At 37.0% G+C, this 24,270-nt stretch overlaps 1 protein-coding gene across 1 annotated transcript in view; it reads right to left on the bottom strand.

Annotated features, from left to right (window-relative positions):
- The window catches only part of LOC102191489 (disintegrin and metalloproteinase domain-containing protein 32), a 214,423-nt gene that overhangs the window by 63,590 nt on the left and 126,563 nt on the right, over nucleotides 1-24,270 (bottom strand). The window contains exons 13-14 of the mRNA XM_005698845.2: nucleotides 10,522-10,614; nucleotides 8,764-8,962 (exon numbers count right to left, since the gene is read on the bottom strand). Coding sequence (XP_005698902.2) covers nucleotides 8,764-8,962; nucleotides 10,522-10,614 — 292 coding nt within the window. The remainder of the gene's footprint in view (nucleotides 1-8,763; nucleotides 8,963-10,521; nucleotides 10,615-24,270) is intronic.

The raw sequence follows: 24,270 nt of genomic DNA on the forward strand, positions 1-24,270 counted from the left end.
AACTTAACACTCAGAAAACTAAGGTCACGGCATCTGGTCCCATCACTTCATGGCAAATAGGTGGGGAAACAATGGAAACAGTAAGAGACTTTAGTTTCTTGGGCTCCAAAATCACTGAAGATAGTGACTGCAGCCATGAAATTTAAAGATGCTTGTTCCTTGGAAGAAAAGTTATGACCAACCTAGGTAGCATATTAAAAAGCAGAGACATTACTTTGCCAACAAAGGTCCACTTAGTCAAAACTATGGTTTTTCCAGTAGTCATGTATGGATGTGAGTTGGACTATAAAGAAAGCTTAGTGCCAAAGAATTGATGCTTTTGAACTGTGGTGTTGGAGAAGACTCTTGAGTACCTTGGACTGCAAGAAGATCCAACCTGTCCATCCTAAAGGAAATCAGTCCTGAATATTTATTGGAATGACTGATACTGAAGCTGAAATTCCAATACTTTGCCCACCTGATACAAAGAACTGACTGTTTGGAAAAGACCCTGATGCTGAGGAAGATTGAAGGCAGGAGGAGAAGGGGACAACAGAGGATGAGATGGTTGGATGGTATCACTGACTTGATGGACATGAGCTTGAGTAAGCTCTGGGAGTTGATGATGCACAGGGAAGCCTGGCATGCTGCAGTCCATGGGATTGCAGAGAGTTAGACACGACTTAGCAACTGAACTGAACTGATTTCTCCCAAGCCAGCCAAAGAATCTTCTGACATTTCTCATCTTTTAAGGGCTCATATTATTAGGTGAGGCTCCACTTAGAATGATCTCCTTTGGATTGATTCAAAGTTGACTAATTATGGACCTTAATTAGGTCTTTAAAATCCCTTCATATTTTCTGTATAAACTAATCATAGGGACGATAGTCCACCATATAGTCACTGGTTCTCACCCAACTCAGAGGGAGGAATCTCCAAGAAAATACCACAGTAATGATGGGGAAAATCTTAAGAGTTCCACCTAGCAAAGTTACTTTCTCCAGAATGAACCATGCTAAGTCTAACTGACCATCAGTAAAATATAAAAGTAGGTAATAATATCTACCTTAGTGGATTATTATTAAAATTAATATGATATTATTTAGTCACTCAATTTTTTGCCTTTTCCTAATTCTATCTCCTTCTACAATTTTTAAACATTAGCCCATCAAAGGTGATTGGGCACATACTGTGAGGGCAGGTAACATTATTCTGAGTATTGACAGTGTTTAATCAGTTCAGTTGTGAATCTGAGACTACCAGGTTAGGAATATTCTTCATCCAACCCTATCTTTACTAATCCAAATATTAGGAAAATATTCCTTCTAAAGGTGCCAATGTGCCCTATTATTAATTTCTCCCTTGAATACCCTCTCTCATGTTAGGGACTTTCTCTCAGCTCAGTCTGGGTTTTGCACAGTAATATGGAAACACCAAAAGGGCAATATGTTGAAAATGTGAAATTGCATGTTAAATATTTCCTTAAGTCCAGTATACTGACCAAGTCTACAAAGTAAGAGAATTTGCCCTTCCATAGTCCAAACGGTGTATTTAGATTCCCTCTACCTTATTATTAAATGCTATGAGGCACAATCCCCTTCATAGGTCACAGCCTTGTTGTGGCAAAGGGGCTTGCTTCACCTTGAATGAAGCTATGAACCATGCTGTGTAGAGCCACCCACGATCGACAGGTTACAGTGAAGAGTTCTGACAAAACATGGTCCACCGGTGGAGGTAATAGCAACGCATTCCAGTATCCTTCCCTGGAAAAAGCCATGAACAGTACGAAAAGGCAAAAAGACATGACACCGGAAGATGAGCCCCCAGGTCAGAAGAGGGGTAGAGCTATTGGGGTAGAGCAGAGGACAGTTATTGATCGCTCCAGTTAGAATGAAGTGGCTGGGCCAAAGCAGAAACAATGCTTAGCTGTGGATAAGCTGGTGGTGAAAATAAAATCTGATCCTGTAAAGAACAATATTGCATCAGTTCAGTTCAGTTCAGCTGTTCAGTCGCGTCCGACTCTTTGCGACCCCATGAGTCGCAGCACGCCAAGCCTCCCTGTCCATCACCAACTCCTGGAGTTCACCCAGACTCACGTCCATCGAGTCTGTGATGCCATCCAGCCATCTCATCCTCTGTCGTCCCCTTCTCCTCCTGCCTCCAATCCCTCCCAGCATCACAGTCTTCTCCAATGAGTCAACTCTTTGCATGAGGTGGCCAAAGTACTGGAGTTTCAGCTTTAGCATCATTCCTTCCAAAGAAATCCCAGGGCTGACCTCCTTCAGAATGGACTGGTTGGATCTCCTTGCAGTCCAAGGGACTCTCAAGAGTCTTCTCCAACACCACAGTTCAAAAGCATCAATTCTTTGGCACTCAGCCTTCTTCACAGTCCAACTCTCACATCCATACATGACCACAGGAAAAACCATAGCCTTGACTAGATGGACCTTAGGCGGCAAAGTAATATCTCTGCTTTTGAATATGTTATCTAGGTTGGTCATAACTTTTCTTCTAAGGAGTAAGCGTCTTTTAATTTCATGGCTGCAGTCACCATCTGCAGTGATTTTGGAGTCCAGAAAAATAAAGTTAGCCACTGTTTCCACTGTTTCCCCATCTATTTCCCATGAAGTGATGGGACCGGATGCCATGATCTTCGTTTTCTGAATGTTGAGCTTTAAGCCAACTTTTTCACTCTCCTCTTTCACTTTCATCAAGAGGCTTTTTAGTTCCTCTTCACTTTCTGCCATAAGGGTGGTGTCATCTGCATATCTGAGGTTATTGATATTTCTCCTGGCAATCTTGATTCCAGCTTGTGTTTCTTCCAGTCCAGCGTTCCTCAATATTGCATAGGAACCTGGAATGTTAGGTCCATGAATCAAGGTAAATTGAACATGGTCAAGCAGGAGACTGCAAGATTGAACATCAACATCTTAGGAATCAGTGAACCAAAATAGATAGGAATAGGCAAATTTAATTAGGATGACCATTATATCTACTACTATTGTCAAGAATCCTTTAGAAGAAATGGAGCAGACCTCACAGTCAACGAAAGTCTGAAATGCAGTACTTGGGTGAAACCTCAAAAAATGACAGAATGACCTCAATTTGTTTCCAAGGCAAACCACTTAACGTCACAGTAAACCAAGTCTATGCCCCAGCAACTGTGCGTAAGAAGCTAAAGTTGACCAGTTCTTTGAAGACATACAACACCTTCTAGAACTAAAACAAAAAAAGAGGTCTTTTTCATCGTAGGAGATTTGAATGCAAAAGTAGGAATTCAAGAGATACTCGGAATAACAGGCAAGTTTGTCTTGGAATACAAAATGAATCAGGACAAAGGCTAACAGAGTTTTATTCAAAAAAATATGCTGGTCATAAAAAATATCCTTTTCCAACAACCCAAGAGAGGACTCTATGCATGAACATCACCAGATGGTCAATACCATAATCAAACTGATTTTATTCTTTTCAGATGAAGATGGAGAAGCTCTACACAATCAGCAAAAAGAAGACCTGGGTTGATTGTGGCTCAGACCAATAGCTCCTTATTGCAAAATTCAGGTTTAAATTGAAGAAAGTAAGGAAAACCACTAGGCCATTCAGGTATGACCCTAATCACATTCCTAATACAGTGTAAGTGATTAATAGATTCAAGGGATTTTATCTGGTAGAGTTCCTAAGAAATGTGGGCAGAGATTTGTAACAAACCATCCCAAAGAAAAAGAAATGCAAGAAGGCAAAGAGGTTGTCTGAGGGGGCTTTACAAATAGATGAGAAAAGAAGAGAAGTGAAAAGCAAAGGAGAAAGGGGAAAATATACCCGATTTAATTCGGAGTTCCAGAGAAGAGCAAGGAGAGATAAGAAGGCCTTCTTAAGTGAACAACACAGAGAAGTGGAGGGAAACAATAGAATGGTATAGACTAGAAATCTCTTCAAGAAAACTGGAGATATCAAAGGAATATTTCATGCAAGGGTGGGCACAATAAAGGACAGAAACAGTAAGGACCTAATAGAAGCAAAAGAGATTAAGAAGATGTGGCAAGGATACACAGAATAATTATACAAAAACGTCTTAATGACCCAGATAACTACAATGGTGTGGTCACTTATCTAAAGCCAGACATCCTCGAGTGTGAAGTCAAGTGCGACTTAGGAAGCACTACTACTAACAAAGCTAATGGTGAAAGAAATCCTGCTGAGCTCCTATTTAATATCATGTATGTGGGGTTCTTATATGTATGAGCTAAAATCTTATTTCTCCAGTTAATCTGTCTTCTGTCATTTTAATTATTTGACCAGGCAAAAGAACCAGAGAAGTTAATGGGGATGGGAAAAAATAAATAAAATAAAGTAGAATCACCTTGGACTTCATCCAAAGCTACAATCAAGCATTTAAAAATAAAAAGAAAGTCAGCATACAGAAATCAATTGAATTTATGCACACTAACAACACCTGAAAAAAAATTTTTTTATTTCATTGCAATAGCATCAAAATCAATTTGATATTTTGGAATAAATTTAACCAAGTAAGAGATGTATAGCCTGAAAATTACAAGATCTTCATGAAGGAACTCTAAGACACAAAAAGAAAGATATTCTATTATCACGGGTCAAAAGAATTTACATCATTAAAATATCCATGTAGGGTCTTCCCTGATGGACTAGTGGTTAAGAATCTGTCTTGCAATGTAGGGTACATGGGTTTGATCCCTGGTCAGGAAGCTAAGATTTCACATGCCACAGAGCAACTAAGTCTGCACATTGCAAGGACTTAGTCTGTGTGCCACAACTAGACAGTCTCTGTATTGTAACAAAGATCCTGTGTGCCACAGCTAAGACCTGAGAAAGTCAAATAAATATTAAAGAAAAAAAGAACTCCATATCACCCAATGCCATCTACAGATTCAATGTAATCCCTAACAAAATTCCAAAAGTATTTTTGATAGAAATATAAAAAACAATTTGAAAATTTGTATGGAACCATAAGAGATCCTGAATAGGCAAAACAATCTTGAGAAAGAACAAAACTAGAGGTACACTTTCCTTATTACAATTACATAACAAAGCTATAGAAATTAAAACACTATATTACTGGTATAAAAATAGACAAAAAACCAACAGAACATGATAGTATACATGTTTCAATGCCATCCTCCCAAATCATCCCACCCTCTCCCTCTCCCTCTGAGTCCAAAAGTCCGCTATACACATCTGTGTCTTTTTTGCTGTCTTGCATACAGGGTCGTCATTGCCATCTTTCTAAATTCCATACATATGTGTTAGTATTGGTGTTTTTCTTTCTGGCTTACTTCACTCTGTATAATCGGCTCCAGTTTCATCCATCTCAACAGAACTGATTCAAATGTATTCTTTTTAACGGCTGAGTAATACTCCATTGTGTATATGTACCACAGCTTTCTTATCCATTCATCTGCTGATGGACATCTAGATTGTTTCCATGTCCTGGCTATTATAAACAGTGCTGCGATGAACATTGGGGTACATGTGTCTCTTTCAATTCTGGTTTCCTCAGTGTGTATGCCCAGCAGTGGGATTGCTGGGTCATATGGCACTTCTATTTGCAATTTTTTAAGGAATCTCCACACTGTTCTCCATAGTGGTTGTACTAGTTTGCATTCCCACCAACAGGGTTCCCTTTTCTCCACACCCTCTCCAGCATTCATTGCTTGCAGATTTTTGGATCGCAGACATTCTGACTGGTGTGAAGTGGAATCGAATCGCCAGTCTATGTCCGATGCAGGATACAGCATGCTTGGGGCTGGTGCACGGGGATGACCCAGAGAGATGCTGTGGTGAGGGAGGTAGGAGGGGGTTCATGTTTGGGATCGCATGTACACCCGTGGTGGATTCATGTCAATGTATGGCAAAACCAATACAATATTGTAAAGTAAAATAAAGTTAAAGTTAAAATTAAAAAAGAAACTATAAAACACTAATGAAAAAATGAAGAAGATACAAAAAAAAAAAAGATTGAGAGCCCAGAAACAAACCCTGACAATATGCTAAACTAAGATTTGACAAGGGAGTCAAGAATACTCAATGAGGAAAGGAGAATCTCTTCAACAAGTTTTGAGAAAGCTGGACAGCCACATGCAAAAGAATGCAATTGATCCCCAACCTCACACAGCTCAAAAAAAAAAAAAAGTATTCATAAAGACTTAAATGCAAAAACAGAAACCTTAAAACACCTAGAAGAAAACACAGTTCAGTTCAGTTCAGTAGCTCAGTCGTGTCCGACTCTTTGCGACCCCATGAATCACAGCACGCCAGGCCTCCCTGTCCATCACCAACTCCCGGAGATCACTCAGACTCACATCCATTGAGTCAGTGATGCTATCCAGGCATCTCATCCTCTGTCATCCCCTTCTGCTCCTGCCCCTAATCCCTCCCAGCATCACAGTCTTTTCCAATGAGTCAACTCTTCGCATGAGGTGGCCAAAGTACTGGAGTTTCAGCTTCAGCATCATTCCTTCCAAAGAAATCCCAGGGCTAATCTCCTTCAGAATGGACTGGTTTGATCTCCTTCACAAGGGGAAACCTATTTAACATGGGTCTTGGTAATGACTTTTTCAATATGACACCAAAAGCATTAGCAACAAAGGCAAAAATAAAAAGTGGGACTTCATCAAGCTAAAAAGTTTTTGCACAGAAAAAGAAACAATTAAAATATGTACCACTTTGGCGTGTGGATTATTTTGAGCTAAAGGCTATCAAAAAGTATATATATATACTACCCTTCCCTTAACTACCCAGAAGAATTTAAATTAGGGACTTTTCCCCCCCAGAAAAAGATTTATTATCAAAAATAAATTCTATCTCATTGGCCTGATCTGGATGACAGGGCAAATATATAATTACCAAACGTCTGCTCTTCTTATCATCCTGTGAATGACCCTCCTATCCTTAAAATCCCCAGGACCCTGTCTCATTCCTTAGTGCAGGCCAGCACATACAACTCATTTTATCTTTCTATCTCTGAACCTCTTCTATGATCTCTGATTCTCTCATGTATGTGGGATTCTCATATGTATGAACTAAAATTTTATTTCTCCAGTTAATCTGTCTTATGTCATTTTAATTATTTGACCAGGCAAAAGAACCAGAGAAGGCAATGAGGATGGGAAATTTCCCCCTTCCTGATAGTGTGAATCAGCAAATAAAACATGAGATATAAATATTCAGTCCTGAGAAAGAAGGAAATCCTGCCATTTGCAGCAACATGGACTCCGAGGGCATTATGCTAAGTGAAAAAAGTCAGAGAAAGACAATACTCTATGATAACACTTATATGTGGAATCTAACTGAATTCAGAGAAACAAAAAGTAGAGCAATAGTTACCACAGGCTGCAAGGTAGGGAAAATGGGGAGGTGTTCAAAGGTTACAAATTTCCAGTTATAACATGAAAAAACTTCTTGGAATCTAACACACAGCATGATGTTTATACTTAGTAATATCAAATTATATACCTGAAAGTTGCTAAGAAAGTAGATCTTAAATGTCCTCACCATGAAAAAGAAATGGTAATTATGTGATATAATGGAAGTTTAGCTAACTTAGTAATCATTCTGAAATATATAAAAGTACCAAATCAATAGTTGCACAACTTAAACTTACTGAATGTTATATGTCAGTTTTGCACCAATAAAGTTGGTGGTTGAAGAGACTTAAGCTTACCTAAAACTATAGATATACTAGAAAAAAAGAGAGAGAGAAAGCTCTTGGATACTAATCTGGGCAATACTTTTTTGGATGACACAAAAGCGCAGGCAACAATAGATAAGTAGGACTGCATCAAAATAAAAAACTTCTCAGCAAAGAAAATAAGCAACAAAGCAAAATTGAAACCTACAGAATGGGAGAAAAAAATAGCAAACCATAGAGCCTATAAGGGATTAATTTCTAAAATATGCTACTCATAATTAAATAAGAAAGATAAAGAGATTTAAAAATAGCAAAGGACCTAAATGGATATTCCTCCAAATAAAAGCCAAACAACCATCAGATACATGAAAAGGGACTCAACATCACTAATCATCAGGGAAATGCAACTCAAAACCACAACTCACACCTTTTAGGATAGTGTGTTATCAAAGAGAAAAAGATAATAAGTATTAGCAAGAATGTGGAGAAAGTGAAACTTTTATATACTGTTGATGGGAGTGGAAATTGGCAGAGTCATTATGGAAAACAGTAGACAGGCTTCTCAAAAATTTAAGTGCACCACCTTAGGATCTAGCAAGCATATTACTGGGTATATACATGCAATATGTTAAGCAGATGACTGTGGCAATTATTTCATATTGTATATGCATATCAAAATATTAAGTCATACACCTTAAACATATATTTAAGAAGTTCAAAAACTAAAAAGAGTTTGTGTGTGTGTGTTAGTTGCTTAGTCGTGTCCAACTCTTTGCAACCCCACAGACCGCAGCCCCACCAGGCCCCTCTGTCCATGGGATTCTCCAGGCAAGAACACTGGAGTGGGTTGCCATTTCCTTCTCCAAAAGGAACTATAGAAAGAAAGAAAGTGAAGTCACTCAGTCGTGTCCGACTCTTTGAGACTCCATGGACTGTAGCCTACCAGGCTCCCCCATCCATGGAATTTTCCAGGCAAGAGTACTGGAGTGGGTTGCCATTTCCTTCTCTAAAAAAGAGACTTTAAACAAAATAAATAATTTAAATATATCTAATTGACCACTGCCTTGGTAATGTTAATGAAAATATTGAGGACCAACTATATAGATGTTACAAAACAATACCTTTTCCAAATATACTCTCACAATGTGCATCAATATCTTGGCAGCCTCCATCATAACAAAAAGCTTTTCCTCCTTCACATTGCCGTCCATTGAGTATAGTTATATCAGCTGGACACCTTCCTGAGCTTCCATTACAAACCTCAGGAATATCACATTCAGGATGTGCAATGGGCCTACATGTAGCACCTGCTGCCATAAACTAGTAGAAATTAAAATATAAAAAGTAAAGCATTATATATGATTATTGTGTTTACCAATATTTAATCTTGCTCTAATTCCATTTATAGCTTGATGAAGTACTTATTCATTAGTGTCTCTCAGGATATTCCTGTTATAAAAATTATAATAATCATATTGGAAAAAACAATGTTATCAACCAAAACAGGAGGTAAGGAATATGCACAAGGAAAAGTGTATTACAAATATGATACAATGAGAGCCCAAGTTTTGGCTAGAAGGCAGGAAAAGTAGCTTTTAGGTTGGGATAATTATTGCTTTAGGGAAAATTGTGAAATTTAGCCTGGAAAATCCCATGGACAGAGCAGCCTGGTGGGCTGCAGTCCATCGGGTCGCAGAGTCGGACACGACTGAGCGACTTCCCTTTCACTTTTCACTTTCACGCATTGGAGAAGGAAATGGCAACCCACTCCAGTGTTCTTGCCTGGAGAATCCCAGGGACGGCAGAGCCTGGTGGGCTGCTGTCTATGGGGTCACACAGAGTCGGTCACGACTAAAGCGTCTTAGCAGCAGCAGGTACTTCCTAAATAAAATATACTTTTTCAAACCATAGTTTTAAAGTATGGAATATCAGTAATTCTATGAAAATGTGAAACCTAAATAACTGAGAATAGAATGCAAAGAATGATTTAAAAGGCAGTTCAACTACTAAACTATTTGGGAAATAAGGAACCCAATAGTAAACTTTCTCCTGACTTATCCTATGAGTCAATAACATTTTCATGTATAGCATTCCTAAAATTTATATAAAGAACATTAATTGGGCATTTATCTCATACTTCTTAGTTGATGGCTTCTAGTTTATACTATAAAGATCACAGAGGAAAGAATTAACCATGGTAAGATTCCAGAGGTGGGTGGGGGGCAGGGGGTACCATATCAGCTAACTAAAGCAAAGAACACAGAACCAGTGGCAGGTCATTCAATAGAGGGGTTCTCATGTGATGAATCTGTCACATATATGTCACACATATATATGAAAAGTAAAACAGGGGACAGGAATGAACATCTTCATCATATAAGCTAAAATATAACCTATAAGTCAAATGGTCTTTGTATAACAAATCCATAGTTTAAATTTGTGCTGACATGCAGCATTTGAAAAATGTTATATCTAGTGAGTTTCATTATTTATGCATTTATGGGAAATTGCTTTATCTTTCAATTACAAACTCACAAATACCCATCACAACCTAAAAGATCATTTTTATAAAGATATAAATATTGGATAAAATAAATGAAAATAGTCCCTTTCAATGAAGATGTTCTACATCAAAGAATTCTGTCATAGCTGTCAATCAAGGCTTAAAACCAATAGCATCATTAGGGAGAATAATGGCATTATAAGGAGGGCTCAACATCCAACTATAATTCGTAAAATTAGACACATCACTCTGAACTTATTTTTGTCTTTATATGAAAAGTCATGTATTTTGAGTTACAGCTAAGTGTCTGTATCCAAAAGTAACCAAGACACATTTCATTTTATACTTAGAAGATGGTAATAAACTAAAATCATACTTTACAGTTGCTGCAGCATAATCCTTTATCGCATTCTGAACCTGGTTTCAGCACACAAGTCCGAGGATTACAACAGTTATCAGGTCCACATTGCTATAAATGAGTGGAATACACAATAAAACTATGTCATGGAAATAATATAAACTTTGGCAAGAGCTATGTTACACAGTTTTTTTAATTTGGGGAGGGAATATGCATGCTGTCGACACTTAAAGATTTTTGCATCTTTAAACAATTAAAATACTATGGTGGAACTTACTCTTAATCAACTAGAAAACTGGGAAGAATATATAAAACAACTTTTTTTTTTTTTCAGAAACTAAATATTATATCAGAGTGGCACCTCTAGTGCCTAAATGGTAAGAGGGAAGGGGAGATACAGATCAAAGGGTACAGACTTTCATTGATAAAATGAGTCTGTTGTCAGCATCTATAGTTGACAACAATGCATTATACAGGTGAAATTTGCTAAGATAGAAATGTTTTTAATAACTGTGTGAGATGATGGACATTTCAACTGGTTTGATCATGGGAACCATTCCACAATGTATACATATATGAAAGCATCACATTGTATATCTGTAAACCTTAAACCATATACAATTTTTATTTGCTAATGATACCTCAATAAATCAGGGCGGGTTAAGAGGTAGGTATGGGACTTCCCTGGAGGAAGTGGTTAAGACTCCATGCTTCCAACACAAGGCATGCGGGTTAGATCCCCCATGGAAATAAGATCCCACATTCTTTGGGACACAGTCAGAAAATAAATAAAGTTTAAAAAAGTTTAAAAGGGGTGAGTAGAGTTTAGACCCACTGCAAAGTTAGAAAGAACAGTCCCCAAGAGTGTCCTCATTTTCACCAATCACAAGCTCAGTGGATTCCCAAAACCACACTCAGGTTTTATAATTTACTGAAAGAACTCATAGAACACACTGAAAGCTGTTAATGCTCACAGTTATGGTTTAGTATATGGAAAGGATACAAATTAAAATCAGTCAAGAGAAAAAGCACTGAGGACAGAATTTAGGAAAAGCACTAAACATGGAGCTTCTACTGCCTTTACCCCATGGAATCACAGACATATTACTCTCCCAGCACTGATATGTGATGCTTCCTAACTAGTTCTATGAGGCCAGTGTGAGCCTAATATCAATAACAAAGACATTTCAAGACATATCAGTAAATCCATAGATCTCATAAATAAATCTAATTCAATCAATAAATAGATCTAATAAACATAGATGCAAAAATCCTCAACAAAGAAAATTAGGAAATTGAATCCAACAACGTATAAAAATAACCAAGTAGGATTCATCACAAGCATGAAAGGATGGCTTATTATGCAAATATCCATTAATACAATCAATAATATTGATAGCCTAAAGAAGAGAAATCAATGACCCTCACAATTGCTGTAGAGAAAGCATTTGACAAATCTAAACTCACTTATAAAAATGTTAGCAAACTAGGAATAAAGGAAACTTCTTCAATTTGGTAACAACATCTAGAAAAAAATCTTATAGGATCTATATGATGAAAACTATAAAACTTGATGAAGAAAATCAAACAAAGTATAAATAAGTGAAGAGAATGTTCATGTTCATGAATTGTTAAAATGTCAGTTCTTCACAACTTGATGTTCAATGCAATTACAATAAAAATCCAGCAATTGTTTTTTGACATTATCAAACTGATTCTAAGGTTTATACGGAAAGGCAAAAGACAGAGTGGACAACATAATGCTGAGGAAGAGAAAGAAGAAGGAGGAGGAGCAATAAAAGGAAGAAAACGGCAGGACTTAAAATACCCAGTTTCAAAACTCAATAAAAACTTTAATTATGGCACTGTACTTCACTTTCACTTTTCACTTTCATGCATTGGAGAAGGAAATGGCAACCCACCCCAGTATTCTTGCCTGGAGAATCCCAGGGACAGGGGAGCCTGATGGGCTGCCATCTATGGGGTCGCACAGAGTCGGACACGACTGAAGCGACTTAGTAGCAGCAGCAGCAGCAGCAGTATGTACAAAGGAAATCAGTCCCGAATATTCATTGGAAGGACTGACGCTGAAGCTGAAACTCCAATATTTTGGCCAGCTGATATGAAGCGTTAACTCATTTGAAAAGACCCTGATGCTGGGAAAGATTGAGGGCAGCAGGAGAAGGGGACGACGGAGGATGAGATGGCTGGACGGCATCACCGACTCAATGGACATGAGTTTGGGTAAACTCCGGGAGTTGGTGATGGACAGGGAGGCCTGGCGTGCTGTGGTTCATGGGGTCGCAGAGAGTCAGACACAACTGAGTGACTGAACTGAACTGAAGACGTACAAAAAAATAGATAAAGAATTTATTAGAACAAAATGGAGACCTCAGAAATTATAAAATCTTTGATAGTGGAACAAATACAAATCAGTGGAGAAAAGCGTTTTCAATAAATGGTGTTGGAACAACAGGACATTCACATGAAAAACTCTAGATATTGACTCTACACATTTCACACACACACACACAATAATTCAAAGGGATCATAAATCTAAAATTAAATTGTAAAACTATAAAACTTCTAGGGGGTTAGATTTAAGAGGGTAAATCTACTGCCAAGTGTTCTTCCACAATAAATAAATAGGAATAATACAAATCTTAAACAAATTATTTCAAAAGGTAGGAGTAGGGAGCATATTTCAACTCTTTTTATGAGCCCATAATTACCCTGATACAAAAACCAAAAGAAAAGATTGTAAAAAAAGAAAAAAACTACAGACCACAATCCCCTTCTAAAAATAAGTTCCATAATCCTGAACAAAATGGTAAATTAAAATGTTATATATATATATAATAACCCAAGTGGGGCTAATCTCAATATTGCATGATAGCTGGGTTAGTACTCAAAAAGCAATGAAGGAAATGCATCATATTAATGGAAGAAAAAAAAAACCAGAAAAATCATATGATCAGCTCAATAGAAACAGAAATATTTAACAATATTCAACACTAATTTTCAACTGAAAATTCTTAGCTAACTAAGATTACACTTAAATGTAGAGAAATTCAAAGCATTTCCCGTAAGATCAAGAACATGGCAATAACACACACTCTCAATATGCCTATTCAGTTTTTGGAATTTTATTTCTGAGGTCTCCATTTTGTTCTAATAAACTCTTTGTCTATTTTTTGTGTGTACTATATTGCCATTATTATAGTTTTTAGTAAGTTTTGAAACTGGGTATTTTCAGTCCTTCAGTTTTCCTGAAGACCTAGCTAGAGTAACTGGGCAAGACAAAAAAAAAAAGGAAAGTTAACCAAATAAAAAGAGAAGTAAAACTGTGGTTATTTGCTGATAATATGATCCTATATACAGAAAATCTGAAAGAACCGTCAAAAAACTAGAGTTACTCAATGATTTCAGTTAAGTGGCAAGATACAAAGTCAGCATACAGAAATCAATCACATTCCTTCACATTAATAATATCAATCACATTCCTTTACATTAATAATGAAGCTTCTAAAACAGAAATTTTAAAAATCCATCCCATTCACAACAGTATTAAAAACAACAAAATACTTAGGAATAATTTTAACCAAGGAAGTGAAAGATCTGCCTAATGAAAATCACAAAACTTTGCTGAAGAAAATTTAAAAAAGACATGAAGACAAGAAGAAATGGAAAGATATCCTATGTTAATAGACGGGAAAAATTAATATTATTCAAATGGCTATATGACACACAACCATCTACAGAGTCAACATAATCCCCATAAAAATACCGTCTATGGGGTCGCACAGAGTCGGACACGACTGAAGCGACTTAGCAACAGCAGCAGCAGCAGCAGTGTCATTTATAAAAAAAATTTTAACATGCATAGATTTTAGCATCCTTCAAGGGTCCTAGAACCAATCTCCTCTAGATATCAAGGGACAACCATTTCCTATAAAGCTACAGTAAGTGAAACAGTATGTTTTGCTTCCTACAAAGTTACCATTGTCAAAACAGAACGGTACTGGCACAAATACAGACTCACAGATCAATGGAACACAATTTAGAGCACAAAAATAAACCCACACATGCACACACAATAAATTTACAACAAAGAATACACTACAGAGAAAGGAGAGTCTCTTCAATAAATGGTGTCGAGAAAACTGAATGGCCACATGCAAAAGAAAGAAACCAGACTACTACCTCACATCATAAAGAAAAATGAGCTCAAAATGGATTGATTTGAATATAAGATATGAATCCATAAAATTCCTAGAAGAAAACGTAGGCAATAATCTCACTGATACCGATCTCATGAGGGTTAGGTTTTTGTCACTCTGAATTGAAAGGCAAGAGAAACAAAAGCAGAATAAACAAACGGGACTACATCACACTAAAATGTTTCCTCACAGCAAAGAAAACCATCTCAAAATGAAAAAGCAACTTACTGAATGAAAATATATTTGCAAATCATATATCTGATACGGAGTTAATATCCAAAATACACAAAACACATATACAACTCAATAACAAACAACTTGACTAAAATAATGGACACAGAACCTGAACAGACATTTCCAAAGAAGACACAGAGATGGCCAACAGGCACATGAAAAGATGATCAACATAATTATTAGCAAAATGCAAATCAAACTACAATAAGATATCACCTCACACATTTTAGAATAACTATTATCAAAAACAAAAAATAACAAATGTTGGAGAGAACACACAGAAAAGGTTGGTAGGACTAAAAATCGGTGCAGCCACAATGGAAAACATTATGGTGATTACTCAAAAAACTAAGCATCAAATTATCATACAATCCGCTATTCCACTTCTGGGTATTTATCCAAATAATACAAACACACTAACTAGAAAAAAATATATGCACTCTGTTTATTGCAGCATTATTTATAACCAAGATGTGGGAACAACTTAAGAGGCTTCCCTGGTGGCTCAGATGGTAAAGAATTCACCTGTAATGCAGGAGATGCAGATTCGATTCCTAGTCAGGAAGATCCCCTGGAGAAGGAAATGGCTACCCACTCCAATATTCTTGCAACATCCTTACATGGGAGGATCCCATGTAAGAAACCTGGCAGGCTTGGGGTCCTTGGGGTCACAAAGAGTCAGACAAGACTGAGCGACTAGACATGTACAAGCATGGAAATAAGCTAAGTGTCCACTGATGGAAGAATGGATAAAGAAGCCCCAGGATACCTAAACAATGGAATACTTCATGCTCCATCCCTCGGTAATGTCCAACTCTTTGCAACTCTGCAGACTGTAGCCAGTCAGACACCTCCTCCTCCTTGCTGGGACTTTCCCAACAAGAATAATGGAGTGAGTTGCCATTTCCTTCTCCAGGGGATCTTCCCAACACAGGGATCAACCAGGGTCTCCTGTATTGCAGGCAGATTCTTTACCACTGAGCCACAGGGGAAGTCAATAGAATACTTATTCATCCATAAAAAGAATGAAACCTTGCTGTCTGCAACAACACGGGTGAACCTTGAAAGTATTACACTAAGAGAAATAACTCAAATGGAGAAAGACACCATATAATTTCATTCATATGTAAAATCTAAAAAACAACAAAGCACTCAAAAAAGCCAACTAAACAAAAGCAAAAAACCTCATAGATACAGAGATCAGATTAGTGGTTATCAGAAGGAAGTGGTTTAGGAAGTAAGAGACATGGGTGAAGGGAGTCAACCCTTTGGCATTAGATGGTAAGCAGACTTGCAGTGCTGATCACTTTGTAATGTGTACAGACGTTTAACTAGAATGCTGTACATCTGAAACTCATATAATAAAACAAACACCAATATGATACTGGGACAAAAATAGACATGTCAATCAGCCAAAGGGAACAGAGAACTCAAAATTAACTCTGGCATATATGGTATACTAATATTCAACAAGGAAGTCAAGAATATCCAATGAGGAAAGTACACTCTTTTCAACAACCAGGAAAACTGGAGAAATGTATGCAAAACAATGACACTGACTACTATCCCACAATTCCCAGAGAAAGTAACTCCAAATGGATCAAAGACTTAAACATAAGGTCTGATACCATGAAACCCCTAGGAGAAAATGTAGGGAAGAACCTCAGATACTGATCTTGGGTATAAATTCTGGAGCATGAGGCCAAACTACAGCATGGACAAACTACAAAAGAAAAAAATCAACAAATGGGACATCAAAGTCAAAAACTTTTGCAACTCAAAAGAAACACCAAAATGGAAAAAAAAAAAAAAACCTACATGATGGGAGAAAAATTCTGCAAAGCATGTATCAGATAAGGGGTCAATATTAAACATATATACAGAACTTATTCAATCTGATAACAAAAAAAAACAGTCCAATTTTAAAATGAACAGAAGAACTAGATGTTTTTCTGAAAAGACATACAGATGGCCAATAGGCACATGAAAAGACACTCAGCATCACCAGTCATCAAGAAATACAAATCAAAACCACAATGAGACATCCCACTTCCCACCTATTAGAATGGTTATCATTAAGAATACAAGAGACAACACATACTGGAAAGGATGCGGAGAAAAGGGAAGCTTTATATATTGTTGGTGCGAATGTAAATTGGTCCAACCAATTGGTCCACTATGCAAAATAATATGGAGGTTGCTCAGAAAAATAAAAATAGACCTAACGTATGGTCCAGCAATTCTACTTCTGAGTATATACCCAAAGAAAATGAAAACTTAATTTCAAAGAGATATATACACTCTATATTTATCACAGTATTATTTATAATACCAAAGATATAGAAACACCCAAAACATCCATCAATGGATCAACAGATAAAAAAGATGTGCTACACACACACAATGGAATGTTTTTCAGCCAAAAAAATGGACATGATCCTCCCATTTTCAACAACATGTACAAACCTTGAGCACATTATGCTAATGAGATAAGTCAAACAGAGAAAAGAATTGTGTGATATCACACATACGTGGAATCTAAAAAATTTAAATCTGTGAAAAACAGAGTAAAATACTCATTACCAGAGGTTGTGGAGACAAAGGAATAAGAGTGATGGTATTTAAGGGTACAAACTTCTAACAAATAATAAATAAGCCATAGAAATCTACTGCACAATATAATGAATATAGGCAATACTACTTTACTATAGTGAAATGCAAAGGAGAAAAGGAAAGATATATCCATCTGGATGCAGAGTTCCAGAGAATAGCAAGGAGAGATAAGAAAGCCTTCCTAAGTGATCAATGCAAAGAAACAGAGAAAAAATATAATGGGAAAGACTAGCGAGCTCTTCAAGGAAATTAGAGATACCGAGGGAACATTTCAAGCAAAGATGAGTACAATAAGAGACAGAAATGTTATCAATCTAACAGAAGCAGAAAATATTAAGAAGAGGTGGCAACAATACACAGAAGAACTATACAAAAAAATATCTTAGTGAGCCAAATAACCACGATGGTGTGATCATTCATGTAGAGCCAGACATCCTGGAGTGTGAAAACAAGTGGGCCTTAGGAAGCATCATTACAAACAAAGCTAGTGGAGGTGATAGAATTCCAGCTAAGTTTTTTCAAATCCTAAAAGATGATGGTGTGAAAGTGCTGCACACAATATGCCAGAAAATTTGGAAAACAGCAGTGGCCACAGGACTAGAAAGGTCAGTTTTATTTCCAATCCCAAAGAAAGGCATAGAGAAGGGAATGGCAACCCGCTCCAGTATTCTCAGCTGGAAAATCCCATGTACAGAGGAGCCTGGCAGGCTACAGCCTATGGGGTCGCAGAGCCAGACATCATTGAGTGACTAAGCACACAAGAAAGGCAATGCCAAAGAATGTTCAAACTACCAAACAACTGCACTCATTTCACACGCTAGCAAAGTAATGCTCAAAATTCTCCAGGATAGGCTTCAACAGTACGTGCACCGAGAACTTTCAGATGTTCAAGCTGGATTTTAAAAAGGCAGCGGAACCAGTGATCAAACTGCCAACATCCATTGGATCATAGAAAAAGCAAGAGAGTTCCAGAAAAACACCTACTTCTGCTTCACTGACAGCACTAAAGATGCTTCAGCTTCATTGACTACGCTTTGACTGTGTGGATCACAACTGGAAAATTCTTCAAGAGATGGGAATACCAGACCACCTTACCTGCCTCCTGAGAAACCTATATGCAGATCAAGAAGCAACAGTTAGAACTGGACATGGAACAACAGACTGGTTCCAAATTGGGAAAGGAGTACATCGAGGTTGTATATTGTCACCTTGCTTATTTAACTTATAGGCAGAGTACATCATGTGAAATGCCAGGCTGGATGAAGCACAAGCTGGAATCAAGATTGCCGGGACAAATATCAATAACCTCAGATATGCAGATGACACCACCTTTATGGCAGAAAGCAAAGAGAAACTAAAAGTGCCCCTTGATGAATGTGAAAGAGGAGAGTGAAAAAGCTGACTTAAAAGTCAACATTCAAAAAACTAAGATCATGGCATCTGGTCCCATTACTTCATGGCAAATAGATGCAGAAACAATGGAAACAGTGATAGACTATATTATCTTGGGCTCCAAAATCACTGCAGCCATGAAATTAAAAAACGCTTGCTCTTTGGAAGAAAAGCTCTGACCAACCTAGATACATGTTGAAAAGCAAAGACATTACTTTGTTGATAAAGGTCCATATAGTCAAAGCTATGGTTTTTCCAGTAGTCAAGTATGGGTGTGAGAATTGGACCATAAAGAAAGCTGAACACCAAAGAACCTATGCTTTTGTTTTTGTTTTGTTTTGTTTTTTTGTAAAGTAATTAACCTTCAATTAAAATAAATATATTTATATTTAAGAAAAAGAACTTATACTTTTGAACTGTAGTGTTGGAGAACTCTTGAGAGTCCCCTGGACTGCAAAGAGATCAAACCAGTCAATCCTAACGGAAACCGTCCTGAATATTCGTTGGAAGGACTGATGCTGAAGCTGAAGCTCCTGTACTTTGGCCACCTGATTCGAAGAGCTGACTCATTAGAAAAGACCCTGATGCTGGGAAAGACTGAAGGCAGGAGGAGAAGAGGATGACAGAGGATGAGATGGTTGGATGGCAACACCAACTCAATGGACATGAGTTCAAGCAATCTCCGAGAGATGGTGAAGGACAGGGAAGCCTGGTGTGCTTCAGTCTATGGGGTCACAAATAGTCGGACATGACAGAGCAATTGAACAACAACAAATGTACTATAATTATGTGTGTGAGTGTGTGTGTGTGTGTGTGTGTGTGTGTGTGTACATGCTCAGTCACATCCAACTCTTTGAGACCCCATGAACTGTAGCCTGCAAGGCTCCTCTGTCCGTGGGATTCTCCAAGCAAGGATACTGGAGTGGGTTGCCATTTCTTCTCCAAGGGATCTTCCTGACCCAGGGATTGAACTTGCATCTCTTTTGTCTCTTGCATTGGCAGGCAAACCCCAACTGGGAATCCCTATAATTATGTAATGTAGTAAACATCACCACATCAGCAATCAGATAGCAATATATAAACATATATAAATATATCACAGTAACACACTATACAACTTGCTGCTGCTGCTGCTAAGTCGCTTCAGTCGTGTCCAACTCTGTGCGACCCCATAGACGGCAGCCCACCAGGCGCCCCCATCCCTAGGATTCTCCAGGCAAGAACACTGGAGTGGGTTGCCATTTCCTTCTCCAATGCATGAAAGTAAAATGTCAAAGTGAAGTCGCTCAGTCATGTCCGACTCTTTGCGACCCCATGGACTGCAGCCTGCCAGGCTCCTCCATCCATGGGATTTTCCAGGCAAGAGTACTATACAACTTAAACTTCCAATATTTTACTTCAATTTTATTCAATTTAAAAAAACGCTCAGAAAGAAATTTCCTCAATATGGTAAAGCACATCTGTTTAAGAAAAGCTTATATCTAATATCATATTTAATGTTAAAAGTCAGAAAACTTTCTCCCTAAAAATAAGAACAAAGGAAAGAAAGCCACTCTCATAACTTCTAATAAAAACTATAATTCAGAAAAGTCCACTGCAATTTTTATACTAGTGATATAATTGCTAAATAAAATTTTTAAATTATCAAAATAAGCAATCTATAGAAGAAATAAATAAAGAAGATCTGAATAAGTTAAGAGATACACAATGTGCACAGATTGGCATAACTAATATTGGTAAGAAGGTAATTCCCCTCAAATTGATATATGAATGCAACACAGTTCAAATCAAAATCCCTACAATTATATGCCAATTCTTCCACTTACATGGAAACAAAGTGGTCCTAGAATAGTAAAAGTATCTTGAAAAAGAAGACCAAAGTTTATTGATTTACGCAAAATGTTTTTAAGACTTACTGTAAAAGTACGCTAGTTAAGACTGTGGAATTGGCATAAGGACAGACAAATACACAGAAAAGAATTAAGGGAAAGATACATATGGTTGTTTATTATCATAGGAACAGGTGTTAAGTGTTCTCTAAATGTTTGGTGAATTCACCTGTGAAGGAAGCCATTGATCCTGGATTTTTGTTGTTAATTTTATTACTATTATTACTGATTCAAAGTCATTACTGGCAATTTGTTCATCTTTCCTATTTCTCCCTGATTCAGTATTAGGAGAGTACAAATTTCTAAGAATTGGTACATTTCTTCCATTTTGCCCATTTTACTGGCATATAATTATTTGAAATAATCTCTTATGACCCTTTGAATTTATGTGGTGTTGGCTGTAGCTTCTCCTTTTACATTTCTGATTTTATTGATTTGGGCTCTCTCTTTTTCTTGATGAGTCTAGCTAAAGGTTTATCAGTTTCCTTCATCCTTCTCAAAGAATCACCTCTTAGTTTCATTAATCTTTTTAATTTTTTAGCCTCTATTTCAATTACTTATACTCTGATCTTTATCATTTCTCTTCTTCTACTAACTTTGGGGTTTATTTCTTCTGTTTTTAGTTCCTTTAGGTATAAACTCAGGTTGCTTGATATTTTTCTTATTTCATAAGGTAAGTTTGTATCATTAAAAAATTCCTTCAGAAATGCTTTTTCTTTGCCCCATGGATTTTGGATTATTGTGTTTTGCTTTCATTTGTCTACAGGTATTTTTAAATTTTCTATTTTATTTCTTCCATGATCCATTAGTTGTTTAGCAGTATATTGTTTAGCCTCAAAATGTTTCCATTTTTCTTGTAGTTTGTTTCTAGTCTCATAGCATTCTAGTCAGAAAAGATGCTGGATATGATTTTAATTTTCTTAAATTCACTGAGACTTGTTTTGTGGCCTACCCTGGAGAATGTTACAAGGCAGCTGAAACAGTCTGTTGCTTTGATGTGGAATACTCTGTATTTATATCTATAAACTCCATCTGGTCTGATGCGTCACTTAAGACCAGTCTTTCCTTAATGATCTTCTGTCTGAATGATCTAAAGATGTCAGTGAGGTGTTAAAGCCCCTTACTAACATCGTGTTTACTGTCAATGTCTCCTCTTATATCTGATGTTTGCTCTATGTAATTAGGTGCACCTGTGTTAGTTCTTGTTGTTTAGTAGCCCAGTCGTGGCCGATTCTTTTGTGACCTGCATCTCTTGCATTGGCAGGCAGATTCTTTACCACTGAACCATTTGTCCTATGTTGGATGCATATACATTTACAAACATTACATCTTCTTGAATTGATCCCTTAATCATTATATAATGTCCTTTGTCTAACAGTCTTTGTTTTGCAGTCTGTTTTATCTTATATAATTAAGTACTGCCACCTCAGCTTTCTTTTGATTTCCATTTGCATGGAATACCTTTTCTGATTCCCTCACTTTCAGTCTATGTGTGTCTTTGCAACTGACCATGGGAAGATCTGAAGTGAGTCTCTTGGAAGCAGTATATGTACATATACAGGTCCTATTTTTTATCCATTCAGTCATTCTGTTTCTTTTGATTGCAGCATTTAGTACAATTACATTTACAGTAAGTATTGATAATATGTACTTATTGCTAGTTTTAAATGCAGGATACTAAAGCAATAGGAATCTGTTTCATTTCTATACACTAATTATGAATTAACAAAAAAGAAATATAAAAACAATCCCATTTAGAATCACATCAAAAAGAATAAAATATCTAAGAACAAATCTAAGGAGGTAAAACACCCATACTTGGAAAACTGTAAGATATAGATGGAAGAAACTGAAGATGATAAAAGCAAATGGAAAGTTATACAGTGTTCATGGACTGGCAGAATTAATATTGTTAAAAAGGCCATAGTACTCAAAGCAATCTACAGATTCAATGCAATTCTATCAAAATATTAATGGCATTGTTCACAGAACTAAAACAAATAATTCTAAAATTTGTATGGAAACATAAGACTCCAAACAGCCAAAGCAATCTGAAGAAAGAAGACCAGAGCTGGAAGTATCATACTCCTTGATTTCAAACTATAGTACAAAGAGACAACATCAAAAAGTATGATATTGGCACAAAAACAGATATACAAATCAATGAAACAGAACAGAGAGCCTAAAAATAAACCCATGCACTTATGATCAATTAATTTTCAACAAAGGAGGCACGAGTATACAATAGAGAAAAGACAATCTCTTTAATAAGCAGTGCTGGGAAATCTGGACAGCTACATTTAAGGAATAAAACTGAAACATTTTTTCACACCATACATTAAAATAAACTCAAAATAGATTAAAAACATAAATGTAAGACCAGAAACCATAAAACTCCAAGAAGAAAACTTAGGCAGAATACTCTGACATTAACTGCAACAACCTTTTTTGGATCTGTCTCTTAAGGCAAAGAAAACAAAAATAAACAAATGAGCTCTAATTAAACTTAAAAGCACAGGAAACTACTGGTTAAAGAAAAAAACAACCTACTGAATGTGAGAAAATGTTTGCAAATAATATGGTTGATAAGGGGTTAATATTGAAAATACATAAACAGGTCATACAACGCAGTATCAAAAAACCAACCTCAGTATCAAAAAAGTGAAAATGAAAGTCATGTCCGACTTTTTGCAACCCCATGGACTCTACAGTACATGTAATTCTCCAGGCCAGAATACTGGAGTGGGCAGCCTTTCCCTTCTCCAGGGATCTTCCTAACCCAAGGATCAAACCAAGGTCTCCCACATTGCAGGCGGATTCTTTACCAGCTGAACCATCAGGGAAACTCAAGAATACTGGAGTGGGTAGCCTATCCCTTTCTCCAGCGGATTTTCCCAACTCAGGAATTGAACCAGGGTCTCCTGCATTGCAGGCAGATTTTTTACCAACTGAGCTATCCAGGAAGCCCTAGTATCAAAAAAAAAACCAACCTGATTTAAAAATAAGCAAGAGATTTGAATACACATTTTTCTAAAGACATGCCAATAGGTACCTGAAAAGATGGCAACATCACTAAACATTAGGGAAATGCAAATCAAAATCATGATTGAGAGATCATCTCATATGTGCCAGAATTACTATCATCAAAAAGACCACAAATAACAAATGCTGGTGAGCATGTGGAGAAAAGAACCACTGTGCACTATGTTTTCCACTACAGAAAACAGTATGGAGATTCCTCAGAAAAACAGAATTAAACTACCATCAGTCAGTTAGTCAGTTCAGTCGCTCAGTCGTGTCTGACTCCCTGTGACCCCATGAATCGCAGCACGCCAGGCCTCCCTGTCCATCACCAACTCCCAGGGTTCACTCAAACTCATGTCCATCAGGTCGGTGACACCATCCAGCCATCTCATCCT

The sequence above is a fragment of the Capra hircus genome, chromosome 27 (genome assembly GCF_001704415.2).
Source record: "Capra hircus breed San Clemente chromosome 27, ASM170441v1, whole genome shotgun sequence".
NCBI lineage: Eukaryota > Metazoa > Chordata > Mammalia > Artiodactyla > Bovidae > Capra > Capra hircus.